Source organism: Lepisosteus oculatus, chromosome 29, assembly GCF_040954835.1.
Source record: "Lepisosteus oculatus isolate fLepOcu1 chromosome 29, fLepOcu1.hap2, whole genome shotgun sequence".
Lineage (NCBI taxonomy): Eukaryota > Metazoa > Chordata > Actinopteri > Semionotiformes > Lepisosteidae > Lepisosteus > Lepisosteus oculatus.
In genome coordinates this window covers 1,378,008-1,403,775 of record NC_090724.1, presented here as the reverse complement: position 1 = coordinate 1,403,775, position 25,768 = coordinate 1,378,008, and the positions used below count along the sequence as shown (strand labels likewise).

Genomic DNA, 25,768 nt, shown 5'->3' with positions numbered 1-25,768 from the left:
GAATAGCAGGACAAGATCCACACAAAAATCTAACCTGAAACTACAATTAATGCTTTTTGGCAAAACCTGTTATCTATCCTGTAATGGGTACTCCAGCAATCGTACAGTGATTCTATTGTACGAATCGAAGGCCAGGGTGATATCTGCCATGAGCTTGGCTTCGGTTTTCTGCTTCATCTCCAGGGGGCTGGAATGAGCTGTCTGCCACAGACGCTGCAGGTATTTCCTCTTACTCAGTCAAGAATGTGCACAGCGCCCCTGTCCAGGCAAGCTCACACAAGCCGATCTCGCAGGAAAAGAGAGTAAAAGGCAGCGAATCGACGACGTGGGTTTGTGTGAAGTCCGACAGCCACTGTCTACAACCCCCGATGTTCCCCAAAGACATCTCGAAAGGTAACCAAGTCCTGGAAAGTCTTTCAAAACTATGAAGGCAATCGACACCATTAGGTATACCCTGTTCGCATTCTGTTACCTGTTCTGGGTAAGTGTTTGCCTTTCGGTTTTGATCGCTCGTTTTCCTGATGGTCCTGAAGACCAGCGAGGGGAATCATCTGCAGATTCGCTCAGATTGAAGATTTTAAGATTTACTGCACTCAGAGTCACTCTGAGTGACCGGAGGGAATAAATAAGCACATTTGAATAAAACGGTCAGACTAATAAAGTCCTAATTATTACTAATAAATTATGAAGTTATAAGATAGACTTAGTCAGGTGCTGGTTGATTTGTTCAGGCAGGGGAATGTTTTCAGGTGAAATTGTCAAACTTATACAGTAGGTGTGCTCTAGACTCAAGCTGATTTTAAATCAGTCTTCCTTGGTAATTTTTCAAAAACATTTTTTGGGGATAAGAAAAAGTTAATTAGGCGAAATACACACAAATCGTAACTATCATATTGCATAGTTCTAAAGCTATTTCACAAGAAAAATACATGTAGGAAAAAGGTGCATCTAGTCCACACATGGTTTGCCTGCAGGCTTCTGTGATTTAAAAAAAATGAAAACACAGAATGTTGTTTATGGTGGAGAATTGATTCACTTACAGTAGGTTATTTTTCATTACATGTAAATAATGTGGGGGTTTAAAATGCCAGTTTTTTAGTGGAAAAAGTTTAATTCCAGATACAGCTAGTAGCATTAAAATCAATACTAAAATTCTTTAACACAGTTTTAAATAAATACCTACTAACATAGATCTTTTGCAGTGTGGTGCCTATCTTAAAAAGGCTGTGTGGTGATCTGAGACATGAACCAACACTTGATACTTTTCACCATACAGAGAAGTGTTTACAAGTTCATTAGGAAATAATACAGGCTATGCAGATACAGACATCTAAAACAGAAACTCAGGATACATACTGTAGATGGTGTGCTGTTCAGGCGTGACTAACTACAGGCCACTTGTAGTCATAATCGGAAGGCATTAATGGGGGCCTTCATTATTAAACTAGTTTTCAGTTGTAAAAACAGATTTTGGCATAGGTTAACCATCTTCCTTTATGATGGTGTTGAGTGTAAAAGATCAAAATAATAGAAGATATAATAAGAGCTTGCATAATCATTATTTATTCTTCTAGAGGAGGTTAAAGTCTATATCTACATGTCAGGCTGTACAGAGGGGATTTGTCCTGAATAAGTCTCTCGGTAAAGACAGACATTCTTCTGTAATACATCTGACATCTGTGCTTCTTAGCTATTTGTTGCTTAAATTACTGTCTCCTCACTTACATACATAGGTTGCAAGTGCTGTGCTGATCTCAGTTGGCATCTATGCCAAAACTGCCAAGGAGGGTGGTGAGTACCCAGTCTAACCAGCTAAAACACTGGGAGAAAGATAAAGCAAACCAATTCAATCGCTTGAAAACTAAATTAATTTAAATTCAATAATCAAATATTTTTGCACTCGATCTGTAGTTTGACCTAACCATTGCCTTAATTTCTACGGTTCACTTCAATGTGTTTCACCATATTAAATCCTGTTGTACTGCAGCAAAGGTTCCTTAGAAATATTTGTCATGGTATTCCTGTGGTCCAATGCAGTACATACTGTAGAATGTAAACCCCAGAGCACCAATGTACAGTACAGTAAGAACATTACTGTAGAGACAGCATTTGTTTCTGCAATGTTGAGCACAGATCTTTTATAAAACACGTAATAATAAAGAGACAAAGTACAGTAGTTAGAAGATGTATGGGAGAATGCAGAAAACGAATTGGAGTATTCTAATTCCAGTGGTTACAACCCATCCACTCTCTAACTGGTTTATCCAATAAAGAGTTGCAGGGCACCTGGAGTGTTTCACGACAGGAATGAGCACATTGAGTGACCTTATTGCAGCAGTCAAACACTGTCCTCAGAGGACTGTTTCCCCTGCATGACAATTCTTTTCACATGGTATTCTTTCATCATGGGGTCTAGTAACCATTAGTGACAATGCATTAATCACAAAATAACAGATTATCCATCATAGGATATATGAAGTTAAACTCTCCTTAACAGTATGAATTAGTCATTCATGAAGATACAGGGTTAATTTTTTTCTGAGAACATCTGTTCTGTGTTTTTTTCAGGTGTGGTAGACTCCTTGACTGCAGACCCTGCCCTGATATTGATCGTTATTGGCTCTTTAATGTTCATCATTACATTTTTTGGGTGCTTTGGGGCTTTGAGAGATGTAACTGCGCTGCTGTACATTGTAAGTATTGAATGCTCTCAGGATTTGGCATGCTTGCCTGCTTTTTCTGCACTGCTTTAAGCTGGATCTAGTTTATTTCAGCATCTGTTGAAAACAGGTGGTTGTGAAATCTAAGGATGCTGTAGACTGTAGCAACTTGTTTTTTATATGTAATCCGGGAGGCATGGTGATGCAGTGGTGAGCAGTGCGCTGAGGGCCCGGGGAAATTGGCCCTGGTTGTGAGTGTGTGCTCTGGGATAGACTGATGTCCCATCCAGAGTGTATCCTGCCTTGAGCCTCCTGCTTGCTGAGAAAGGCTCTGGCTTCCCAGAGGCTCTGTACTGGATAAAGTGGTTTGAAAATGAATGGATGGATGGATGGATGTGACCTTCTATTGACAAACAACCTTCCACCCCTCTTAAAGCAGTAAAACACTAACAATCTCGAACCCATCGACTGGTCTTGTGTCTTTTTCAGTTCACTGTGATCTTAGCGGCCGTCCTTTTACTGCAGATCGCAGCCGCTGCCCTCGGATTTCTGTTCTCAGACATGGTACGCGCTGGTGAGCCAGTTACATTTTCCTTTCGCTTCATTTGGCACGTGACAATGAAAAATGGATGATTACCAGCGGAAGCAGTCTGAAGCAGAGCTGTCACGGGGCATCACATCTTCAGACTCCGGCTGAGAATTTTCTTGGTTTGGGGAGTTCACTTGAGACTCACTGTTTCATCCTGAGAGCAAGCACTCTGATCCTCAAATTCTTTCTCTCTAGAGGATTTTGAAATGTTGTAGTTTCTAATGTAGGCCAGTAGTTTTAATATAGCTTATAAACCTCAGCGACAGGACACCTGTTGTTTCTTGCGTTTGGTGTGCGGTTCTGCCAGCCGGGACAGGGGAAGAGACTGACCGGGATATAACTCTCCATGCAGGTGCTAGGGCGGACAGAGATGCTCATGAGAAGAGGGATTGCTCAGTACCGGGATGACATGGATCTGGAAAACATAATCGATTTTGTCCAGAAAAAGGTGGATATTGATACAGAGCTGTACTGATTTCTCACAGTTCTTGAAACATTGGAATGTCTTTGCTCCAATGTGGAAATGGGACTGGATGAGAGCAGCCGTGGGATGAACCATTCATGCTGTCAGTACAAAGGTGTTTTTATTTCAATCAAGAGGGAGACGTTCAGGATGTATTTGCTTTTGTAGCAGATTTCTGTTTTTCAGCAACAGTAACAGTGGATTTGAAAGAACTTAGGAAGAATAGAAGTACATTAGGAGTAGTTATTTAATTGATTCCCAAATTCTCTACATACAACACCTGCTATAATGAGACAAAACAGTGCTTATTAGGAGTAAATTAGGAGTTTTTTAAATTAGGAGCTTTTTAAATCTGGCTGTGGCAGAGAACAACATGAAAGTTGATAAGTTTCCTCATGTGGTCTGAAATTGGGCTCTTTGCTGTATTCATCAATGTGTTTCTTCCTTTTCCAAAGTTTCAGTGCTGTGGAGTGCAGCAGTACAGAGACTGGTCGCTCAATGTTTACTTCGAATGTGTGGATCCCAACCCCAGCCTTGAGCGCTGTGGCGTGCCTTTCTCTTGTTGCGTCAGGAGGAGAAATGAGGTGAGAATGGGTGAATTTAGTGAAAGTGTGACAACATAAAGTCTGATTCCAAACAACTTTTTTAGGATTGTTAGTATCTGCTTTTAGGTCATAAAATAATACATGAAGCTTGTTAGTGGCTGAGGGCTTCCACTCTTTCACTCTTCAATGTCTGCTCCAACAGATCTTCACAAATTATCCGATATTTATGTTTGCTGGGAGGACTCGAGCTGGAATGGCCACCTGTAAAGACTGAAACAGTAATTTCCGATAGAGCTCTGCAAAGTTGTCTCCCTTTTTCGCAACCCACCGCATGTACTAGTGCTCCGTTTGTGCTGATTTCTGTTCCTTTTCTTCCCGAGATCCCTGTACTGGATAAAGTGTTTAGAAAATGCATGGATGATTTAATTAGAAAATAGTATCTGGTCTTGGCACTGGTAGGGAGATTGTATTTCTGTTTGTTAATTCCATTAATAAAAATTGAGAGTGTAGCTCAAATGAGGTGTGATAACATCCCCTGACAAATCAGTGATCCATGTTCTCTGGAGCAGGATTAGAGGTTTTTGCAGGCAGTGGGCAGTTTAGGCTGGAGCATTAACAGTAGAATAGACATTTTCTGTACTCAGTCTACTGAGAGAGGCCCATTGCCCCATGGTGTTCAGTTGCTGTGTGCTTTGTTTTTGCAGTCAGTCCTCAACACTATGTGTGGTTATGGAGTTCAAAGTCTGGATGCAGAGTCGGTGAAAGAGCACATTTACGCTGATGGCTGCCTGGACAAAATTGTCACATGGGGAAAGCAGAACCTTCTCCTGATAGGAGGATTAACCATTGGATTACTTGGCCTAGAGGTGGGTCTGCACAAGGCCACTCTGCATTTAAATACATGGGACCCATTTCAAATTGTGAAAGTTGCCAGTCTGCATGCTGTTTATACAGTGTATTAGCACTGTAATCCAGCATGTTATGCAGTTTCCAGGTGCAGAGTGATGATAGATGACTTGAAATTCAGTATCTACTACAGCATTAGGAAGAGAGAACAATATAATTATTGCACTGAGAATCTATAAGTCTGTGAGTTGAGGAGCGTCTTCCAAGTTTATGAAGACCAAGTCTTTGGGATCTGCAACTGTTGTATCACATACACACCTCCCTGGCTCCCTGTTAGTCAGAAAGGAGCAAGACAGCTTTCTTCAGCTCAATACTGAATACAATCTGTGTAAAAATTAGTTAGGCATGAGTAAACAGAACATATGTTAGCTCTAGGTCTAAAACTTCTTGTTGACACTTGCTTTTCTCTTCACTTTTTTCCCCCTAGATTTTTATGATCACGTTGGCTGCCATCCAGATCTTTCAACTCAAGAAGGAGCAGATGGAGGGCAGTGAAGACAGCCACACAGGCAAAGAAAAGAGAAGTTTAAAAGACTAAGCAGGGTTACCCACCTTAAGAGCCCTGTTTTTCCAGATTAACATTGGATACATGCAGTGCCCTGAAAGTATAAAATGAGCACCTCTTTCTATAACACAGGAAACTTTGGGGGGCTGGTGGAAGTGTGATGTAGTTTGCTCGTTAAATAGTTCATGGGGTCAGACATTGGACAAGGATTGTGTTTTAGAATGTACCCCAATATTGCGCAAGTGAGCCATGCCAGGGGGAGAATTAGGCAATAAAATATGAGTCTCACAAAACACTATCCACTGTGAGAGGTGTTCATCTTACTCTGCTATGGAAATGTAATGTATATACAGTACAGTACATATATTTGGAGTTCTACAGTTTCATTTTTTAATTCATATTAGCTTCTCTTTAGGTTTCTAGAAATATCTGAGTGCACATTATCAGGAGAGGAGATGAACCCAGATATCAGCTGAAATGACCACAGTTCGTGGTAACTTTATCACAATGAAACAGGGATGTTGCAGAGCAAAGCTTTACATTTAAATGCAAAGCATTCTGATAGAGTACAGACTGGAGACTGTGGTGTGTTGGACACATGGAACCGTAATTAGCAAACTGAGGAATTAGCAAAAGGGTAGAAACATGCAGCTTTTCAGAGGTGTTTACACTATTACAGTAATTCAAAATGTGAAATTAAACACAATTGTGTTGAGCAACTTTAGCATGGCACCTTGGATATATATCTAGAATTTTCTGGCTCAACCAGGCTTCAGACTTGGGAGGGGAAATTTTGTTTTTGCTTAAAAAGTCCATGTATCATTTTCAATATTTATTTTTAACTAATGTATTAACTCTTTTTTAATGCAAACACATGTGAAGATCATCTCTAGTCTGTGAAACACTTTATGCATTTCAATTGTATTTTGAAACAGGTGTATGTGATTTTTGTATATATTGTATCTGAGAACATGAAAATAAAATTCTTTAACTACAATATTTTATTGTAAATGGTTAAAAATCTGCATTTGAGTCTTTTAATGTTAAAATTAATGCTTAATAATCTTAGGTATTCAGACTCGGATGTGTTTTTTATCCTCTAGGGCATGAGAACTGTGCAGAGGGGAAAATAAGATTGCATGCAATTCATAAAGAACTTTACACTTTAAAGTAAAAACATTAACCCTATAGTATCTTTAAAAATGAAGGCAAGTTCTAATGCATTTTGGACTTGCCACTGAGGACTCAATGGTAAAAAAACTAATTTCTTTGGAATATTTATTCTTAATCCCATAAATTTAAATAAACTTCACACTGTGCAATCAAGGACCCCGTGAATACACGAATACCTATTTGGATTTGAAAAGGTCCATTACTTAAGACACTTATTTTTTCTTACTCCGGACAGCTGAGACCATATAGCACACGAATAAAAAAATCAACGTCAGAATAAAGCACACATTTGTGAGCTCCGAGACTTCTGTTCCCGTCGGCGATGCTGGGCCTGGAGTCCAGCTGCTGTTCCTGAGCTCAGCGGCAGAGAGGCCGCTGTCTTCCTGGACGTGACCTCGCACTGCGCCCGGACGTTTCGGAGCGGGTCGTACTGTGGGTCTATGGACTCGGGGCAGCGGAATCTCTCCTTGATCACGAATCCCAGCTGAGAAATCGCCACGAAGCCGTCCGCCCAGGCCACGATCTCAGGAACTGAGGCGTAAACGTACTGAACCGCTAACAGCCGTCCTGCGAAGCAAACGCAATATAGGAAAGCCGTCTTTCCAGAATAGTGCCAAGGGACCGTGCGAGCCAAAATGTCACCAAGAAGGACTCATATTAAATAAGAGTTAATTAGTTTTCGCCTTTTCAACTTCGCTATCCTTGCATTTATGGTGGACTGAATATTGTCTAAGCAAAGGGATTATTTTTGGCCAAAGTGTGCAATATTTTGCTACTGCTTGTCACGGGTGGATTACTGTGGATTACTGTACTAGTGATCGAGTGTAACATGTTTACATGATTACAGGCTCATATGAGCCGTTATGACTGCCGGCTCAGCTAGTCTGTAAGAATCTGTCCAGCACGCAGACAGACGCGGCAGTTTGACAGGACTGTCGAGGACACAGCCTCTCTGTGATCTCCGGCACCTTGAGGTCCCTACTGTGCGTACCGTACGTGTGGGTCATCTTCATTGTTATATATGTACTCTGTGTTTGACATGCGTGTGTTATTGATGCTTTTTCTTTCGCTTCTCTGCACCCATGTCTATTTTCTGTTATTTCGAGCACATCACAAAAATCGATTTGGCAAAAAAGTTGATTGTGACTTTTGAGTAGTGCAGCAGCCTCCGTGGTCAAAGGCTCTAGGTTTACAACCCAGGTTAGACACTTTTTAAGGCCCTACACACCCAACTCGTACTCGGTACTTGGCATCTCTGACCGCTCACTAGGTACCAAGCAGGGGTCTCCACTCTGCACCTTTTAGTAGCGCTTTCTGACGCAGGGGTGTCTCTGCGCCTGCGCTCGGCCGCCCTGCTCCAGAAGCCACTCCCTGACACTGAGACATGTCATCTCTGACAGTTTGTAACTCTAGAATCAAGACATATCTGTTTAATAGGGCTTTTAATTCATGTTTTCCCGTTTCTTATTTTCTACGTGTTTTGAGTCTCTATCATTACTTCTTTACTTCTGTTCTGTACTGTTTCTTTTTCTCTTGTTTGTTTTACCCTGTAAAGTTCCCCTAAACACTATTGGTGTACAGGAGCACTGAAATAAAAGATGAGAAAATCCGTAATTACCACTGCTGGTTTCCCACACTTTGATTGTTCGGTCTTGCGAGCCAGTGAACACATAGCGATCGTCTTCGGAGAAAACCGCACAGAGAATCCCTTCGAAAAAGAAACCCTGGACATCAAACAGAAGAGATTGATTGGCACCGGAGAAACAGTGGGGATCAGCACAAATTGCAAATCAAAACCAAAAATAGTGCTCCTTTGCAAAATGATACATGCACACAATACGCTATAAGGGGTAATGATAATGATCATCAAGACAAAGCAAGTTAAAATGCTGGCCCATTTGAAAACTAAGCACATTGTAAGTGGCTTTTCTTTGGGTGGAGGAGTTGTTCTCTTTTTGCGCGACATTTTCTACTTGAAATGACATTTCATGTTTGACATTAGTCTTCCTTGAAAAGCACTTTCACTTTTCATGCTGGAAACAATTATACAAAAATAAAAACTAAAAAGAAAGAATAAGAAAATACATTTTCAATAAATGGCACAAAAGGTCATATTGCAGGTCAAAAACATGAAAAAATACTAAATCGTTCATTTATTGAGATACATTTTTTAAATATAACAGTTATTGATGTACATCAGCAGTTTGTAAAGTGGAAACGTGGCAATTATCGCAACTTGGCAAATAAGGCACTGCAAGATTTAATTGTAATTGATGTTTTTAGCATCTTCTAACTTTAGAATTTAGGAAATAACCAATTCATCATATATATAGTATATAATAGACAAAACAATCCCCGTGATCCCAATCCACTCTCCTGCTGTCTGATGGAAACAGTACTACTTGAGTATCTCAGCTGAAGGAGAAGGTTTCCCATGACGCTGGAGGAATGCAGCATGCTTCAGACATGTCCCAGTTCCACAGTGAGAGGGTTCGCCTGTCCTGCTCACATGCAGCACTCTCAATCCTCCTGTCTTGACTGCCTCCTGTCTCAGGATCCTGGATAAACACACGTCTCCCCTGGGTGCTCACCTTGTAATTCATCTCGTGGTCCAGGAGCAAGGGCGACAGACGCCAGAGGCGCTGGACGGAGTCCTGGGAGCCCACCAGGCTGAACTCTTCGCTGTTACTGACAGCGATGCATGTGACCTTCGTCCGGTGTCCCTCCAGGGCCACTGCCTCAGAGCCCCCGAGGTCGCGCAGCCAGACCTGGCCGCTGTCAGCGCCGTACAGGACTCTGCAGTCCGAGAGCACGGCCGCGCAGGAGAGCGCCCAGGGCCGCCCGGGGCCCGGCAGGGGCAGCTTCCCTAGCGCCCGCTCCACTGTGGGATAGGCGTCGCCCGGGCTGATTTCAAACACGCAGATGGCGTCTTCGTACGCCACGGCCAGCCGGTCCTCCTGCTTGCTGACTGCCAGGCCCAGCACCGGGGACAGAGACTCCGGAGGAGGGATGCACATGGCCTCCGGCCCGAAGCCCAGCGGGTAGATGAGGACGGTGCCGGTTTGCAGCCCGCAGAACAAAAGCTGCCTTGACTGGGCTACTTCCAGGCAGGACACCTCGGCGGACACAGCCCTTTCTTCCGAGCACCGGCCTGTGACACGGGCCGGGGGAAGATGGGGAACAAGGAGGGAAAAGTGTAAGATGTGCCCTTTTACAAAACAACCTGCAATGGGTTTTCCTGGTACTGACTGCGCTGTGAGGGGCGACACCTGCTGGCTAGATGTGGTAAGTGACTAACGGCGTTCACTGACGGGTGAAAATTGACAAATTTAAATATTGTAGGTGACGTTTCTGTCTCAGGTGTAGCGCAAGAAAGGTCTACATTTGAGTCCGGGATGGACAGAATAATAATCAGACCCTCTCCCTGAGTTATTACTGGTTGACTATGCCATTATTTATTTTTAAAAAAAAGAGAATAAAAAATAAAATCAATTATTGACTTAAAACAAACAATGCATGCCTGTATAGACCTATTAAAACAATCATTATTTAAGTTCATTTACCCGACTGGCAGTCCCACACCACAACTTCCCGCCTGTCTCCTGGTCTGAGGAAGTACACAAAATCCCCGCTGTGTGAAAGGGTCGGCAGTAAACTGCGGCCCGGGAAGGGAGGTTTGGTCTTGTGGCTGCGGTTGTAATCCAGCTGCCAGAGCTTCAGGTAGTAGGCGCTCCTGGAGGCGGAGACGACAGTGTCCTGAAGCAGCGCCAGGCCCGTGACGGCGGCCCCCATGCCCGTGAAAGAGTCCAGGAGCAGCCCCTGGGATAGGCACCACACCTGGGGCAAGAGGCAGAGGCAGAGGACGGGTACCGATGAAGCAGAGCGTGCTCATGCAAAGCTGTCCACCAGCCCTGACCACAGGAGGCCTGGCTTTGATCTGTCTACAGCAGGGTCACCCACCCGGGTCCTGGGGAGCCCCACTCCAGATAACCCTCCTGGCCAGATGAGCTCTGAATTACATACATGTACGGTTCACGTGTTTAAGTGATCGCAGTGAAATCGGTGGTTGCACGATGACCTGCGGAATCTGCTCACCCGTATTGTTTCGTCCAGTGACCCAGTGACCACCACACTGAGGTTCTCTGCTATGGCCGCCGTCAGCACGATATCTTCATGTTCAAAGCTCTGTGCCAAGAACCTCTCCATTGAGTCAGCGGTGACCCGGAACATTGCAATGTGCTTTGCATAGCCTGCATTATAAAAGAAAACCCAAACCAACATGTATCTCTCACTGCTCATAAATGCAGACGAGCTCCTCGCTGTCCATGTACAAGACACTAATGGAAATTTCACCTTTTAACTCTGTTTGGTTGAATGAAGGCTTGATATATTATTTTAAGGAAGGTAGCCATCGGCTTTGGTAAGTTTAAAAGTCTTATTCTCATCAGAATTGGAAATTGTACTTGTATGTTTGTTCAGTCCGTTAATACAAATTGCCAGTGTAGCGAGGGCAGCAGGGTGGCTCAGTGGTCAGCACTGCTGCCTTGCAGAGCTTTGGCCCTTAGTCCAGTTCTGGACCGGAGCTGCTAGAGTGTGCCCTGCGATGGACTGGAGTCCTGTCCAGGGTGTGTGAGTGTGAGTGTGCCCTGCAATGGACTGGAGTCCTGTCCAGGGTGTGTGAGTGTGAGTGTGCCCTGCGATGGACTGGAGTCCTGTCCAGGGTGTGTGAGTGTGTGTGTGACCTGTGATTGACTAGTAGATACCTGCCCCCTAGTGTTCAGTAAAACTTACTATGATTTAAGATTTACCTGCACACAGAACTGTTTCATCATCAGACACAGCAAGAAATGAGACAGAAGAAGAAACATTTGCAACAGAACACCTCTCGTCATCTGACACCTACAGAGGAAGCAGATTAAAATTAAAGTAGGTCTGTTTTAAGGGCTGGGTTTTGTAAGAGCACAATGATTTGTTCATAATGTTCCCCAGAATAAGACAGGACTAGGTTTCTGAATACTGGTTTTAGAGTTAGTATTGAGTTCATGGTCCAAGCCTGGATATTCCACAGATATTTCTGAAAAGATTTAGAGTGGACAAATCAAGAACGTGACATTTTTCAATTGCAAGGGGTCATTCCTCAGTCTTCCTTCCGAGATTCTGCAGCATTCTGTCCTTCCACTCACAAGCACTTTCTAATAATAGCAGCACACTTCAAAATTCAGAAGCATGAGTCAACAAACACAGACACAGCATCGGACACAGGAGCAGGGTCCAATTCATTTGTGACAATGTCTCAGGTACTTGTTACAGTTTCAGAGGGTTTACCAGATAAACTGATCCTTCCCTGGAGCCAGCGACCACTCTTCCACATGTTCTTAGCGGCAGGACGCAGGTCCAGGTCAGTTTCAGGTCATCCGTCAGCGAACAGGCACGTTGTTTCAGACCGGTAGTGCTGTCCCAAAACGTAAGGACCCCCTCATCAGAGAGGGAGACTACAGCTGCCCCCTTCCCCTGGAGAACAGCAAATACTGCAGCGTCACCCCCCTCGATGTGGAACAGGAGCTCTGCCGTTTCGAGGTCCCAAGCGCTCATCTGTTCAGACAGATGTGAGAGAAAGCAAAGGACACGTTCAGCTGGTTTTTAACTCGGGTGGTGAAACAAGAGCCTTCATTTTTAAGCAAGACCAGGAGGAAGGTTCTTCATTCAGGACACTCCTGGCAATGGCCAACAATCTGAGAGAGGGAGCTCCTGTGAGTGGCCTGTGGTTGCATGTGAAATGACAGCAAATAATGCTCCTGAGCAACCAGTGATGGTGCCTGACTTAATTGGCCCACATGCTCCTGCTTTTCCAGACTAGGCCATGAGATTAGCCATATGTCACTGGGATTCCTCAATTAGCTACACAAAGCTGGCAGAGCACTGATGAGGATGGCTAGGCGTGAGGAGGACAAGGTCTTTCTTAGCTTTCTGTGCAGGAACCATTCCTAGGACCTGCTCACTGTCCTGCAGGCCTGCAGCAACACCAGTTTGAGTAGCACCTCTCCTCCAGTTTGCACTAACTCTCCTGCAAGGGGCTGTGGGGCTCACAGCCTGTCAAACAACTAGGGCTCACGGAGGAGCAAACAAGCTCCTTCCTCTTGTGCAGCATGGGGAATTCGCTCACACGTGATAAACAATCACCATTTCAGAACCGGAAAGAACAAGAGAAAGGTTACAAACAATTGGAAGCCATTAGGCCCACTGGCCTGTCTGAGAGTTGATGACTGATTCAAGAAAGAAACCATGGTACTGGCTTCAACAACATGGCTGGGTAGCTTGTTCCACACTCTCACAACTCTTTGTGCAAAAGACATGTCTCCTGGTCTTGGTTTTAAATGCACTTCTACTTAGTTTCCATGTGTGTCCTCTGCTTCATGTCTCACTGGTCATTCTGAAGACGTCCTTCCGTGTTGACCCTGTTGGGGCCTTTTGAGGATTTTTAATTCTCGTATCAGGTCCCCTTGTAGTCTCGTAAGGAAACAAAGCACTTGGAGACTCCAAATAATAAGAGAGACACAGAACTACTGATGATGTGAAACGTTTGGCTGTACCTGCGATCCACACGTTGAATAGATGACTCCCCTCTGCTCTGTCACGTGACGCTGGGTGCAGACTGGGGCACCGAACGGTCCCTCGTTAATGCAGTAAATCTGCTTCCCACTCAGCAGGTCCCACAGCCGCAGGGTGCTGTCTCTGGACGCCGACAGACAGCGAGCTCCCTTGTCCAGCACCTTCACACTCTGCACCTCCGCTACCAACAACCACAACGCATTTACTTCCAGCTACCAATCGCTTTACTAAAGCAAGATAAACAATTACAGTATCTGCAGATCCACAGTCACTTTTCAAGCAAAGTATATTACTTTTTACCACCTTCCCTAAATATACATTTTCGTACAGAACAACTTGTTTGGATTCAGCATATTACATCAATAGAAGCGAAGGTAATCTTTGTCTTTCTGATTGCAGATTTTGGGCCAGATGTATTTAAACAAATATCATGAACTTTTGATCTATAAGTAGCTTCTAAAATATAGAATTGATACCAGTGTTTTTTATCAGCTTGTTAATTCTTCACTTGATTGCTTCAGTGAGCTTAAATCTGACCTGGTGAACGACTTTCTAAAGTCTCAAGACCTCTGTCTCAGTAATCAGCTGTGTCAGTGTGTGCTGGTGGCAAAGGAACTAGTGAAGCTAATCCCAGACTGAAAATGTTGAACACCGCAAGAAGAAACACAGCATTTTAGCTGTTGAATCTTTGGGTGAGAGAGAGAGTGATAATAAAGGACAAACGAACACAGTACAGAGCAGGGGTGAGAATGGGCACAGGTGAGGAGAATTCACAGGAAGGGGGAAATGAGGAAGAGGTGTGAAAAGCTGAAATCTGTTAATGAATGGAGAAGATTGGAAAAGACAGACTGAGTTCTTTATAAATCCTCACCATCCATTCTCACATTCTCTGTCCTTTCCTCTCCTGTGCTTTCAATTCCAGCCACCTTATTCTCTCTCACACCTGTACAAGGCTTATTCATCTTTCTATTTTTCAGCATGTTATGAGATATTCTCAGACCTACTGTTTCCGTCAACATTGTTCTTTTTACTGTATATATCCGGACTTTCCTTTGCCAGCCTGACCTTGAGAAGTGTTTCCTCCCCTCACCTGTGTGGCCAATCAGTGTGTGGACAACTTCTGTGTCCAGCAGGTTCCACACGATCATTCTTCCCTCCTCAGAGCCCACAATCAAGAGACCCTTCTCAGCACACAGGTCCATCACCGTAACTCCTTTAGAGGAGAAGGTTAGAACTGTATTTTATTGTTCTTATCCTAAGGAAGCTGTATTACAGCTGGAGGCTTATCCTCAGATGTTTAAGTTCTTGCCTGACACTCTGCATATATCATGCATATATATTCTTTATATTTTTAGTTGCTTCCTACAATAAGAATATGAACAATTCTGATAATATTGTATAAGGCTAGAACATGAAAACTGAATTGGAATTTAGTTACCGAATGCATGATTTCTATAATTTGATCATTTTAACATTTGCTCTGAATGACTGCACAATTTGAAGTTCTGCTACAATTTATGTCTAGAATTTCTGGATCAAAAAAAGAGATGCACTCCGCCCAATAGTCCCCTGATGCCATTGCAATTTTCATGCACTCACCAGCTCCAGCTTTGTAAGGTTTGAAGGTGGCAGAGCTGCTGATATGATTAATAAAAATTACTTATTTTTAGAGATTGATAAATGAATTAGCATGGCACAGCATCCCAAAACCCACCCTAAAAGCCACAGATGAAGTCTTGCTCACATAAGTTTTCATAGAGCAGTCCGTCCAAAATCTTATTTTCCTAACCTGATACCGAAATCTATGTGATTGTAAAGAAACAGCCATATCTCAGCAGTCTGTGACAGTTTGCTCTGCAGCTGCATTTGCCCAAGACATGGATAGTAAGATCTGCTGGGGCTGCACACTGTACCTTTCTGAAATCCTGTGAGAGTAGTCTTCAGAGGACCTCCTGGAGCCTGGAAGAAGCCACACTGAGGGATAAGTATTGGGTTCTTACAGGCAGAGAACCATTCCTGGCACTGAACGCACAGGCGCCCGATCAGCGAAGGGTATGAGTCAGCAAAGCAGCAGAGCCTGGTGAAGACTTCGGTGTAGAAGAGGGAAGGGTCTATAGGAGAGAAAGAAACCAAAAGGAACATAAATCAGAACGTGCAAGAGTCTTCACGATGCACAGGCAAAATCCAGTCTTACCCATCTGTCCTTCGATGAAATCCAGTGTAGGTTTCAGCAGCAGACACGTGTCTCGTATGAGCTGGAGCTCAGGGCTGTCGCTGTGTTCAGTGCACATGGACAGGTCTTCAATGACCTCTGCTATTCCCCAGGTAAGGGTCTTACAGCACAGCCAGTCTGTATTACCTAAAGTAAGAGAAAACATGTGTCAAACAGCCTGTGGCCCAGCATTGAGTTTATTCTATTTTATCACTGCTTATTACTGCTACTAATAGTAATAAACTAGTGCCAATATTTAGGACTAACTTGACACTGGGCTATAAGAGATTGCTAGTGTTCTCTTATACTGTTCTCTTACTAGCTAGTGGATAGCCAGTGATGAGGCTATCAGGATTAAGTGCTCCTTCCCTGAGCCCAAGATCTCTCTCAGTACCCCACAAGGGTTCCAAACACGTGCAGTTTCATTCTGTTATAAACTGCAGGCAACTGCCAGCATTCAGATTCTCCAAAGGGATAGGGAAGCTGCAGTGTGTACAGTAAGTCCTTCGAGAGTACGAGACGGCTGGGAAGGGAACACTGATTCGGTTGCTAAATAGCCCTGGTTTCTAAGGTGGTACCTGAGGGATCTCTGGAAGGGGCCAGTAAAAAAATGAACTAATCTCGAAGGAGATTACAAAGGAATCGAGGAACACCATGGATTAACAAGAGAGATTGTTGTAGTTCACAGAGGGGAGGCGAAACTTAATATCCACAGGGATCACTGCGTCTGGGAATCAGTGAGCAAAGGGCTCAGAGATCTAGACTGTGTTGAAGCTCAGGTGGAGCGAGAGTGCTAACTACAAGAATCTTCTCTGGTGACTTAATCTGGCGCCGTGATATCAGAGTCTCGGTGGTAGCTGAGAGTTTCCCTGCAGAGGGGGAGCTCTCGGATGAGAGTACCTCCAGCAATGACAGGCAGAATCTCACCTCTAAGTATATTCCCTAAGGTTAGGGAGAATCTGGGTATCCAGTGCTAGGGTACTCATGCTCTGGAAAAAGGTTTGGAGACTTTAGACCTGAGCTGCATAGCGACAGAACCCTCAAGGAGAAACCCAGTTACAGGCCGCAGAACAGCCACAGTGTCACAGGTTTGTATTGAAGAGCTGCACACCTCTGGGCAGGTGGCACACAAAATGGCATTAAGTCGGAAACTAGTCATCACTCTATAAGCCTTAGGCAGCGGAGGTCAGTTTTCATGGCCAGACTTTGCTCACTGACCTGGAGCAGGGGTTTTTGTGTTTTTGATATGAGAAAGGCAGTTAAGCAATGTTACAATTTTAAGGGATGTTATTTTGGATTGTTATTCATTTGGAGCTGAAAGTGTTACTATCCTGTCTGTAACTGTGAGCTGCTACAGGAATAAAACCTCAGTTATTGAAATACCATCCTGTGCTGGTATGTGGGTACACTGATGGCACTGGGGGTCTGACAGCCTGTGCAGAGAGAAGGGTCCCAGTGCCTGTAGAACTTGTCACTATTGTGCCACAAACACTTAGCACACAGTAACAGAAACGTGATTCTTTCCTTATGATCTCTATTTGGTTCTGAACTTTAACTTGACCAAAGATCTCACCAATCACTTCCTGTCGGAGCTCCTCCCAGCGCCCTGCATGAAGGAGGTGATAGGGCAGCTCCTGCAGCTTCCTCCGATTGGCCACGTGCTTGGTGAACCACAGGGGCTGGGGTGCCACCTGCTCAACACACAGGATGTACTGTAACACTACAACAAAGACTTCCCAGTCCAGTTACAGAGACGTGTGGCCTCAGATCAGTGGACCTGATTAATATAAACTGCAGCTGTTCAAAAACTCTTCCATCATGCCTGAAGGTTGGAGCACCAACAACTTAGACCCAGTATTATCAGAAAACTATTCCAAACAAACCTATCAATCCTATTGATTTCATTTTAAAGGGAAACACAAACTAAGTGCCTTTTGAGTTTAGAAAAGAGATTTGGTTGGGTCTTACCAATATCACCCCAACAATGGACTTCCAAAACATAGTGAAACTACTGTACACTGATCAAAATCTGAAACACATTTGTGACTTAAATTATAAGCACCGCAGGGTCAACTAGAGAAGTCAGGCCTTCCTGCGTACCTTTCTGTCAGCACTCAGGCTGGTCTTCAGTGAGGGCAGGAGCACAGGCTTTCTGTTCCCCTGGCTCCACGTGCCCAGGAAGAATTCAGACAGGATGCTGTGGCTTTGGCTCCTGCGCTCCGCTGAAAGGTATCTCTTCTGGACCATTTCAATAAACTGTCTGTCGAAGAGAGAGCAGATCACTCAGTGGAATGCTGGTTATTCTTCTGAGTGCCTGTGCATTTTTACAAGTTGTTGTATGGGCTGAACACATGGACCGGCAGACCGGCAGGGAGGAACTCCCTGGTTTCTCCAGCCTTGACCAATGATTAAACAAATGTGTTTCGCTGCTGCATCAATTACATGGGTTTAGATTTACATAAAGAAATGCAAACTCCTAGGTTAGGATTATGGGGTCAGATGAGAGATTTAACATAATCTCTTTCTTATCTGTTCAGGTGTGAACTCCTAACAGCTTTATAGTCCAGTTTATTGATGTTTTAATTTAAATGAATATAGAGGGAAAACCAAAACAATAGGAGTGAGAGATGAGGCAATTTAATAATTAGAATGTGTTTTTTTAACTGATAAAAGCTGTTTTTAGGTGTTTTTTTAAAAGATGTTGCTTTCTTTGGGAAGTCAGCACAATGACAGACCAACATGTAAAGAAGAGAAATGAATAAAAAGTGATGTTAAAATTCTGCATTTTCTGCCTTCACAATTGGAAAGCTACAAATTGAATGAACTACTTGGTGAATCTTACTTTCTTTTTCAACATTACTTTTCACAAATGCTTGCCAGTTGTTGGATCTGGAGAAGGGAAATGTAACAGTATTCTTGCTTTATTGCTCCACAGTCCTCTAAGCCTGGGTCCGCTCCTCGTGGTCGAGATGTGCTTGGTTCACCTGTGATAGAGCCCCAGGACTCTGGTCCCGTCAGACTGCCGTTCCACCAGATACTCGGCCAGGTCGTGCCGGAGCCTCGTCCACAGCAGGGGGGGCAGGCGGATGATCTCATGGTTCGGCGGGGGCCAGTACTGGTAGATGTCAGCAAGAACGGCATCATCCAGGGACAGGACGTCCTGCAACTCGGCCTCCGTCAGCCCGCGCCTGCAGGAGGATCAAAAGCTTCGGGCTCAACCAGAGTGCTCGGCGCACGCATCTCAAAATTTATTTTCAACAAAACAAAATTTCCTTTCAATAAGACCCTCAATATTTCCCATAATTCCACCACAGAGTGCTTTGCTTTGACAGGGCCTTGATCTTAATTAGATGGAAAAATATATTTTTGGAAAATAAACTTTTCTAAACGATGGAATGTTTCACAAGAAAAGATTCACATTCTTGGTGGACTCCAGCTAAATTATTTTAAATTCTTTGAATTCTTTAAACAAGGACCAGAAACATTTTGAGTCTGATTGCTTCATTACTTTGGAGCCACAGCTGCAACTCTATTAGATAATGTTGGGCCACCTACTTTGACAAGACAATGTATCCCAAAGCGTGGCTCACGAGCTGTTCTCCATGCTGCTTCTCCAGGCGCTCGAAGAGCAGTGACACTGCCTCCTGAGTTGTGCTTGCAACCCGGAGCTCAGACAGGGGTGTGTAGGATGTCCACTGTTTGGCAGCATCTAGGGTCAGCTTCATCAGCAAAGGATGACCGCAGTGACTGAAGCTCTGGAGCACGAGCTCCCTCTGCGCTGGAGTCAAACAGCGCTTCACCGCGCTCATGTAGGAATCAATGACTTCTCCCCCTTGGTCCTGAGACAGCTGCTCAACCTTGAAAAAACTCTGTGGCTCCAAGGTCACCCCTCGGAGGACCTCCAAAATGGAATATCCCTTCTCCAAAGTGGAGACGATGAGGTGAACATTTGGGGGGATCTCCTTAGGTAGCCAGTGCAGTTTGTGGGCATTGTTAGAGGGTGACAGCTGGTCCAGGGAGTCTAGAATGAGGACAAGTGGCTCGTTCTGTTGTGACACGGCATCAAGAGTCCGGTGGAAGAACCTCACCAGATCTTCATAAGTGTTGGCGGTTTGCGTAGTGGGAAAGGGCAGCCCAAAAGCACCACAGATCTGAAAGCAGATGGTCTTCAAAACAGAGTCAATCTCGGAGCTCAGAGGTGATGTACCCAGAAGCCTCAGCACCACAGCCGCCCCAGAGCCCAACACACAATACACCTCCTGTGCCAGCTTGCACATTATGGCCGTTTTCCCAATGCCAGAAGGTCCATAAACAATCAGAGGCCCATGATGGCTGTTGTTTGAGTCCTGGATGGCTTTGCAGATGGTGTTTAGGAGGTTACCTCGCCCACAGAATACGGCACACTTGGCCAAGCTCAGAACTATGTGATGAGTGATCTCACGAAGAAGCCAACCCCACTCCTTCTCTCCCGTAGTTTGTGCAGCCCTTCTGCTGATCTGCTGCTTCATCTGGGAGACAAACTGCTTACAGAGGCTCTGCAGGTACTTGGCGTGTTCCTGGCGTTGTGGGTCAATGGCTCCTTTGCTGAGCTGCACTGAATGTACATTGAGCTGTCCAGAACAAAAGCTTGAAATCCGGGCCTTCAAGCTGGACAGGAGCTCCTGGGCCTCCAGGTCCACAAGTCCATCCCTGGTGACATCAATGAACTGGGAGACGCTCTCCTGGCTGTTGGTCCTGCTGAGGTTAGGTAGCTCCCTCAAGAAGAGCACTGCATAGGTCTCATTGTTCTGTCCCTCCAACATACCCTGCTCAATTTCCCACTCTGTCACTAAGCAGAGAAAGAGACATTTATTTCACTTGGGTTTATCACAGGCACATTTTTTTTGGTGGATGTCTGACTGCTAAAACCTATCAATTGGTACCTGATTTGAAAAACCTGTGCTTCTGCTCCTGGGTGAAGTCTCCGTCAGTTTCCGCTTGAGCTGCAGCCACTCGGAGCAGCCGGGAGAGTTGGGCTTCTGTGGTCTGCCAGGCCCTGATGTCCCTCTCCCTCTGCAGCTGGCTCCCTGGGCTGTTATCGTCATAGTGACGGAGGTGGGTGGTGATTGGCTGGAGGATGTAAACGGGCGGGACCGAGTTCTCATCCTTCCAAAACCACTGGCTGAGGAGCTTCACCGCGTCGCCGTCGGGGTGGAGCTTGGATAGAAGGAGCTCAAACTCCTCGTCCCGGATGACCCGGGGGATGGGCCGGTAGCCATACCGATTACCAACGAGGGCCTGAGAGAAGAAACGAGGTCTAAACCTGGGCCAGTAGAAGCTGGTTTCACTCACTCTGTGCAATTAGCAATCAGAATAACTCTTTTTTCAAACCTTCACAAAGCCAGCTGCTGAGACACACATGCGAAGAAGCAAATTTGAACAAAGAGCTAGGGTTCTAGTATTGATGACTTAACTAGAAATACATACAGTATACCCAGAGAAAACTATAATATCACAAAAGAGCTATTTAAGATCACAAGACCCAGGTGGACATTTGACCCATTTTGCATGATATGGGAGCTACTATATGGCATACATAACTTTGGACACAGAGATACTTTAAAGAAGGAAGTTGAAGGCATTGTGAAACAGTCTTTATTGAACAGTTGGCCACCAGTAAGGAGCAACGTATTCCACTCACAGTGAAGGTGGGGCCCACAGACACCCTCCGACATGATTGAATCTCCTGGAGGCACAATTCGGTGGTCATGTGATCCATAACTATGGTATCGCGGACGCCCCATCTCATATCCACAACCTAGGAAAGTAGATTGTCAAGGCATGTGTCTGAACACCAGGATTTCACTCTGAGTTTTTAAAGAAAGTAACAGGAGCACATTAGAATAACTGATGACTCCAGATGTCAACCATTTACTAAAGACATCTGTCCTGTTCTTTAAAATGTTCAAATTACACCTGACTTGGTGCAGTTTTAATTGGACTTGCTCTCCTTTATAAAACCATGGCACTCAACCCTTTCTAATAACGTGACCCAGAAACAGGTCTTTGGAATTATACACACCTCGAAGACTAAGCCGAGACTCTGACAGTAGACTTGTAGTTCTGGGTAAGCTTTTTCCAGCAGAGCATCTCTCTCGCTGCTCATGTCTAAAACACAAAATTGATTTACAGTGTCTAAACCTTTGGAACATCTTTTCAGTGGGCAATGAGCACATATTATCCTGAGCCTAGGCTATTTTTATTCTGAAGAAAATGTGTAGGGAGGGCTTCATACTTTTACAATAAACCATTATCAGGATTTTAACCCCTTTAATTTGAATTTCTGTACTTTATTCAAACAGGTGAGGCGGCACGTAGGAACTTATCTCCCATCTTTTTTTTATGTAAGGACAGTGATAGGTTCTGGGGGATTTTTGTTCTCCAGAGCTAGGTTTAGGTGACTAACCTCCCCTAATCAATTTGCGTCTGCAAACAGAAACTGTGGGAACTGGAAACTTTGCATCAGGACAACCGATTGATGTTTTAAAAATAGACTTACCTGAGAAAGTTGAACTGATAAAGACTCGAACCACACTGGACCTGAGCTCCGATATTCCACTGGCATGTCCCTTTAGAAGGTCGAGCCCTAGCGTCTCTTTCATAGATGCTGCAGTCATTTTCACTCATGGATTTCCTTGGGATTCTGCCCTTCTTACTATCATAATGGTGAACAAGTCCTGTTGGAAAAAATATATACAGTGCCTTGCAAAATTATTCAAACCCTTCCTGTGATGTTCCATTCTTCCATTTTCCAATCACTTTATCCAATTCATGGTTATTGGGGAGCCAGGGCCTATCCTGACAAGCAATGGGCACAAAGCAGGGCGCACCCAGACACTCAACCCAAAGCCAATTACCCTACCAGTATTCTTGGTACAGAGGAAACAATGCAAACACATAGAGAACATACAGTACAGGCTCCACAATGACAGCACCCCAGGACTGGAACTGAACTCAGGCCCCAGCACTGCGCCATCATGCTGCCCACCTATGGTGCCCCTTGTTGTAAAATTACAAAATGCATATACATTATGAAAACTTCATATTTCATTCAAAATCTATTTGCAAACTGAAGATATCTCAGTTATCTTAGTAAGTTTCAGAAAATAACATTGTGAGAAAGGCAAGAGGAACCCACTTAGCTCATTTATTCTGTTTTGCAGTTAATTGATCCCAGATCTTAATCAGCTGTTTCTTAGGCCATTTCTCAGCCACTGGCCTCACACCCCCCTCCAGCTCCCCCTGGTCTGTCGCTGATGGGCAGGGGCAGCCTGATCTGGGCAATGAATGGGTGTTACGATGCACATTCCACTAACTGATGACTGAGCAGACCGTGCAATATGAAGGTAAATTTCTACCAATATATTTCTATCTGTAAAAAAACCGCAAGAGTTATTGAATCACGGAAACGTGGGCATGCTGAAGGACAGCAGTCCATGACCTGCTAGCAACAGAACCAATTAAGAAACAATATAGGCAAAACTGTCTGTTGTTACCTTTCAGTGTTTTTTGACAAAAAAAAATACTATTTAAATTTTGATATGCAAAGGAAAAGCGATCAGATTTTATTATCCATAATGGAGCAAATTCCTTGAACGGGGAGCGATCGGGACCGTCCTCTCTAAGGTGTGGAGGAAAAGTTTGATCCCTCGTTAGACTTACTCGTTTAATCTTCTCGGGCATGCGAGGGCTGGAGAAGAGCGCACTTTTGTGCCAGATTCCTACCTAAAACTAAACAATTATACAGTACACAACACAACCTTTTTCAAGACTTAAGGTGGGAGCTACATCACTACCACAAGGTTTAGCATGTGACTACATTCAGCTTGCATCCGATTATAATAATACTTAGCAAATAATGTTAAGTGTTGATTAAGAACGCGAAACGTTACAAACGAGAGGAGCCCAAACATGTCATGTAACGGCTTTGGTTCCGAAAGCCAAGCAAGTCGAGGATTTGATCCAGCTGCTTCTTTAAAAAGTCCAGTGTGGTGGCATCTAAGATTTTTCTGAGGGATACAATTTATTATTTCATAAAATGCAAGAAAACAAGTCATTTTACCGTGTATGCCGAGTCGTGGGTGAACGCTGCAGCGACGTTATTAGAAGTGGTTTAGTGCTGCTGAGATCATTTTGAAGTGTTTCATCTGGGGGTATTACAAGCTGTTTAGTGGAGCAAAGCTTTTCTTCAACGTTTCATCCTTGGAGATCACTCTCTCCAAGACAACCTCTGTTTACCGTGTCGTTAGTTGTTCTGAAACGAGGCCCGGGGGCTGTTCTGGTGAGCTGGGATTAACTGTAATCATGTGGGAGAGGCGGGCCTCCTGGGCTATATCGATTTTCACCTATTGTATTTGCAACAACCGGCTACCGGACCACCACATACCTGCTGTGCCAACACGCGGACACTTCGTGAACTGAACCGGCGATCCACATACGCACTATACAAGTTGAAGACTTTGTAACGTGTCCTGTTTAGCCTAAAAGCAAATATTTTATGTAGAAAATGGTTATCAGGTAAAAGTAATGCCCACAATTTAGTGGTGTCCATTCCTTTCAGACATAATCTGCTGTGTCTACACAAACAACCTTTGTTATAAATGAATGTGTTGATTTACAGATGAAAGACAATACTGAGAAGTATTGTATGACTAAAACCAGTTTAACGGTTTCACACAACAAAAAACCAAGAATATCCAATTAAAACCACACACAAGTTTACCTGTAGCACAGACAACATAGTTTTCCCTCTGATTTATATTACAAATTACCCTTTCAATCCTTAAGCACAATTCACAAAATCATACATTTACAATTTTAAAAGACTTGCAAATACACCAATTCCTTTACCTCCAGAGCTACAGGCAAGTGCGCCAATGCTGCCTGCATTGTCTCAGTAAGTACCAGTCCAGACCTCCCAACAGAGAGCTCTCTGTACAGGCCAGAGAGGACAGAAAGAAAAGACTTACTGCAGCGCTCAGACCTGGATCAATTTAGCCACTACATCTTTCAAACATGAGAGGTCTCAAGGTGCCTGGGATGAATTCAACTTTCAATAAAGTATTTTTCGTGTGTTTAACTGTCCCTCACACCTTTATTTTGAATTAAAGTATCCAGCTGTTAAATGGTGTGCCTGGTGGTAGTTTAAGTACAGCATTTTTTCAAGAGCATCCACCAATAACAGCCATAATTTTCAAAAGCAGGAAACAAAGGATAAGTTGTGTAATATGGTGCCTTCTGTTCAGAATTAAAAACAATTCCCATTAGTTTCACTTCTTGTCCCTTGGTAGTTTTCTCGTTTCAAGATAAAAAGATTTAGTTGTTTTAGCATGCCAATGTAGGACACTCCTGTATGCCCCAAAATGCACCTGCTTGCTTTAGTAAACTGATTCCATTGTAAAATTACCTTTTACCTGGGACCCCCTGCAGAGTGAGGAGTGACCAAGGAGGAGCTGCACAGGTGGAGGAGAGATGCAGGAGATGAATGCAGGGGGGAAAAGTGAGGTGTATAGTATTGTACAGTTTTTTTTTTGTTTGAGGAAATGACATCAGGAATGCTTATGATTTAGGACAGCTGAGGCTGATTGAACTTGGCTACGGTCATCCCTCCCGAATGTTCATTGTAAACGCCACAAAAATTAAATACACCTCAATATAAGGTGTCCTCCAGCCCCAACAGATTTGAACAGTGGTATGAAAGCTAGCAGGTTCTGCTCCCTCTTGCTCGCTGTGTAGCAAGCTAATGAAGTCAAATTAACTGCAGTCTCAGCCTAGAAGGAGCAGCATTTCAGTGGGCGATGAAGCAAATCCATTGTTGCTTCAGTGCTCAGGGATTCCCGAGCTGACAAGTGCTACATAAATGAAAGCTATGCTACTGTGTCAAGTTCCAGATTAACTCTAAATCCATTCTACACAGCCCTCTTCATGCGTATGGACAGGGTAAGAGCTCAATGTACAAATGAGATAGATTTTGGTTCTTGTGACTCCACTGGTTGGGGATGATATCTACTCAGGTACACTCAACTATGGTAAAATGCTTATCTCTGCAAGTGCGTGCTCATTATTGT

The 25,768-nt window shown here is 44.1% G+C and overlaps 2 protein-coding genes across 4 annotated transcripts; one reads left to right on the top strand and one right to left on the bottom strand.

Annotated features, from left to right (window-relative positions):
- The first annotated feature begins 214 nt into the window (after positions 1 to 214).
- Positions 215 to 6,659, top strand: LOC102693252 (tetraspanin-33). 3 transcript variants are annotated; one of them, XM_069186067.1, is made up of 8 exons: positions 215 to 481; positions 1,734 to 1,791; positions 2,569 to 2,693; positions 3,150 to 3,224; positions 3,602 to 3,697; positions 4,174 to 4,296; positions 4,962 to 5,123; positions 5,591 to 6,659. In XM_069186067.1, the coding sequence occupies exons 1-8, from the start codon at positions 425 to 427 to the stop codon at positions 5,699 to 5,701; spliced, it is 807 nt and encodes a 268-aa protein (XP_069042168.1). In that variant the 5' UTR covers positions 215 to 424; the 3' UTR covers positions 5,702 to 6,659. The 3 variants fall into 3 exon arrangements, with proteins under 3 accessions (XP_069042168.1, XP_006639970.1, XP_015220733.1); XM_006639907.3 differs by having other exon boundaries at positions 222 to 481; positions 4,168 to 4,296; XM_015365247.2 differs by lacking the exon at positions 1,734 to 1,791 and having other exon boundaries at positions 223 to 393; positions 4,168 to 4,296.
- nwd1 (NACHT and WD repeat domain containing 1) lies at positions 6,656 to 24,054 on the bottom strand. The gene is made up of 20 exons (XM_015365244.2): positions 23,764 to 24,054; positions 22,201 to 22,378; positions 21,724 to 21,809; positions 21,343 to 21,459; positions 20,585 to 20,939; positions 19,218 to 20,490; positions 18,647 to 18,850; positions 17,763 to 17,922; positions 17,236 to 17,353; positions 15,645 to 15,809; positions 15,364 to 15,561; positions 14,541 to 14,663; positions 13,432 to 13,631; positions 12,167 to 12,433; positions 11,650 to 11,740; positions 10,937 to 11,091; positions 10,405 to 10,678; positions 9,433 to 9,992; positions 8,460 to 8,565; positions 6,656 to 7,408 (listed from the first exon to the last, which is right to left on the bottom strand). Exons 2-20 carry the CDS (start codon positions 22,316 to 22,318, stop codon positions 7,113 to 7,115), a joined length of 4,866 nt encoding a protein of 1,621 aa, XP_015220730.2. The 5' UTR covers positions 22,319 to 22,378; positions 23,764 to 24,054; the 3' UTR covers positions 6,656 to 7,112.
- Positions 24,055 to 25,768: the final 1,714 nt, after the last annotated feature.

What these genes read in the sequence shown, in the direction of transcription:
- LOC102693252 (XM_006639907.3), top strand. Translation starts at nt 425, where the DNA reads ATGAAGGCAATCGACACCATTAGGTATACCCTGTTCGCATTCTGTTAC. An exon ending in TAACTGCGCTGCTGTACATT is followed by an intron (nt 2,694 to 3,149) that starts GTAAGTATTGAA and finishes TGTCTTTTTCAG; the next exon opens with TTCACTGTGATCTTAGCGGC. An exon ending in GCGTCAGGAGGAGAAATGAG is followed by an intron (nt 4,297 to 4,961) that starts GTGAGAATGGGT and finishes TTGTTTTTGCAG; the next exon opens with TCAGTCCTCAACACTATGTG.
- nwd1 (XM_015365244.2), bottom strand. Translation starts at nt 22,318, where the DNA reads ATGACTGCAGCATCTATGAAAGAGACGCTAGGGCTCGACCTTCTAAAG. An exon ending in GTCTCGGCTTAGTCTTCGAG is followed by an intron (nt 21,460 to 21,723) that starts GTGTGTATAATT and finishes CTACTTTCCTAG; the next exon opens with GTTGTGGATATGAGATGGGG. An exon ending in GGATACATTGTCTTGTCAAA is followed by an intron (nt 18,851 to 19,217) that starts GTAGGTGGCCCA and finishes ATCCTCCTGCAG; the next exon opens with GCGCGGGCTGACGGAGGCCG.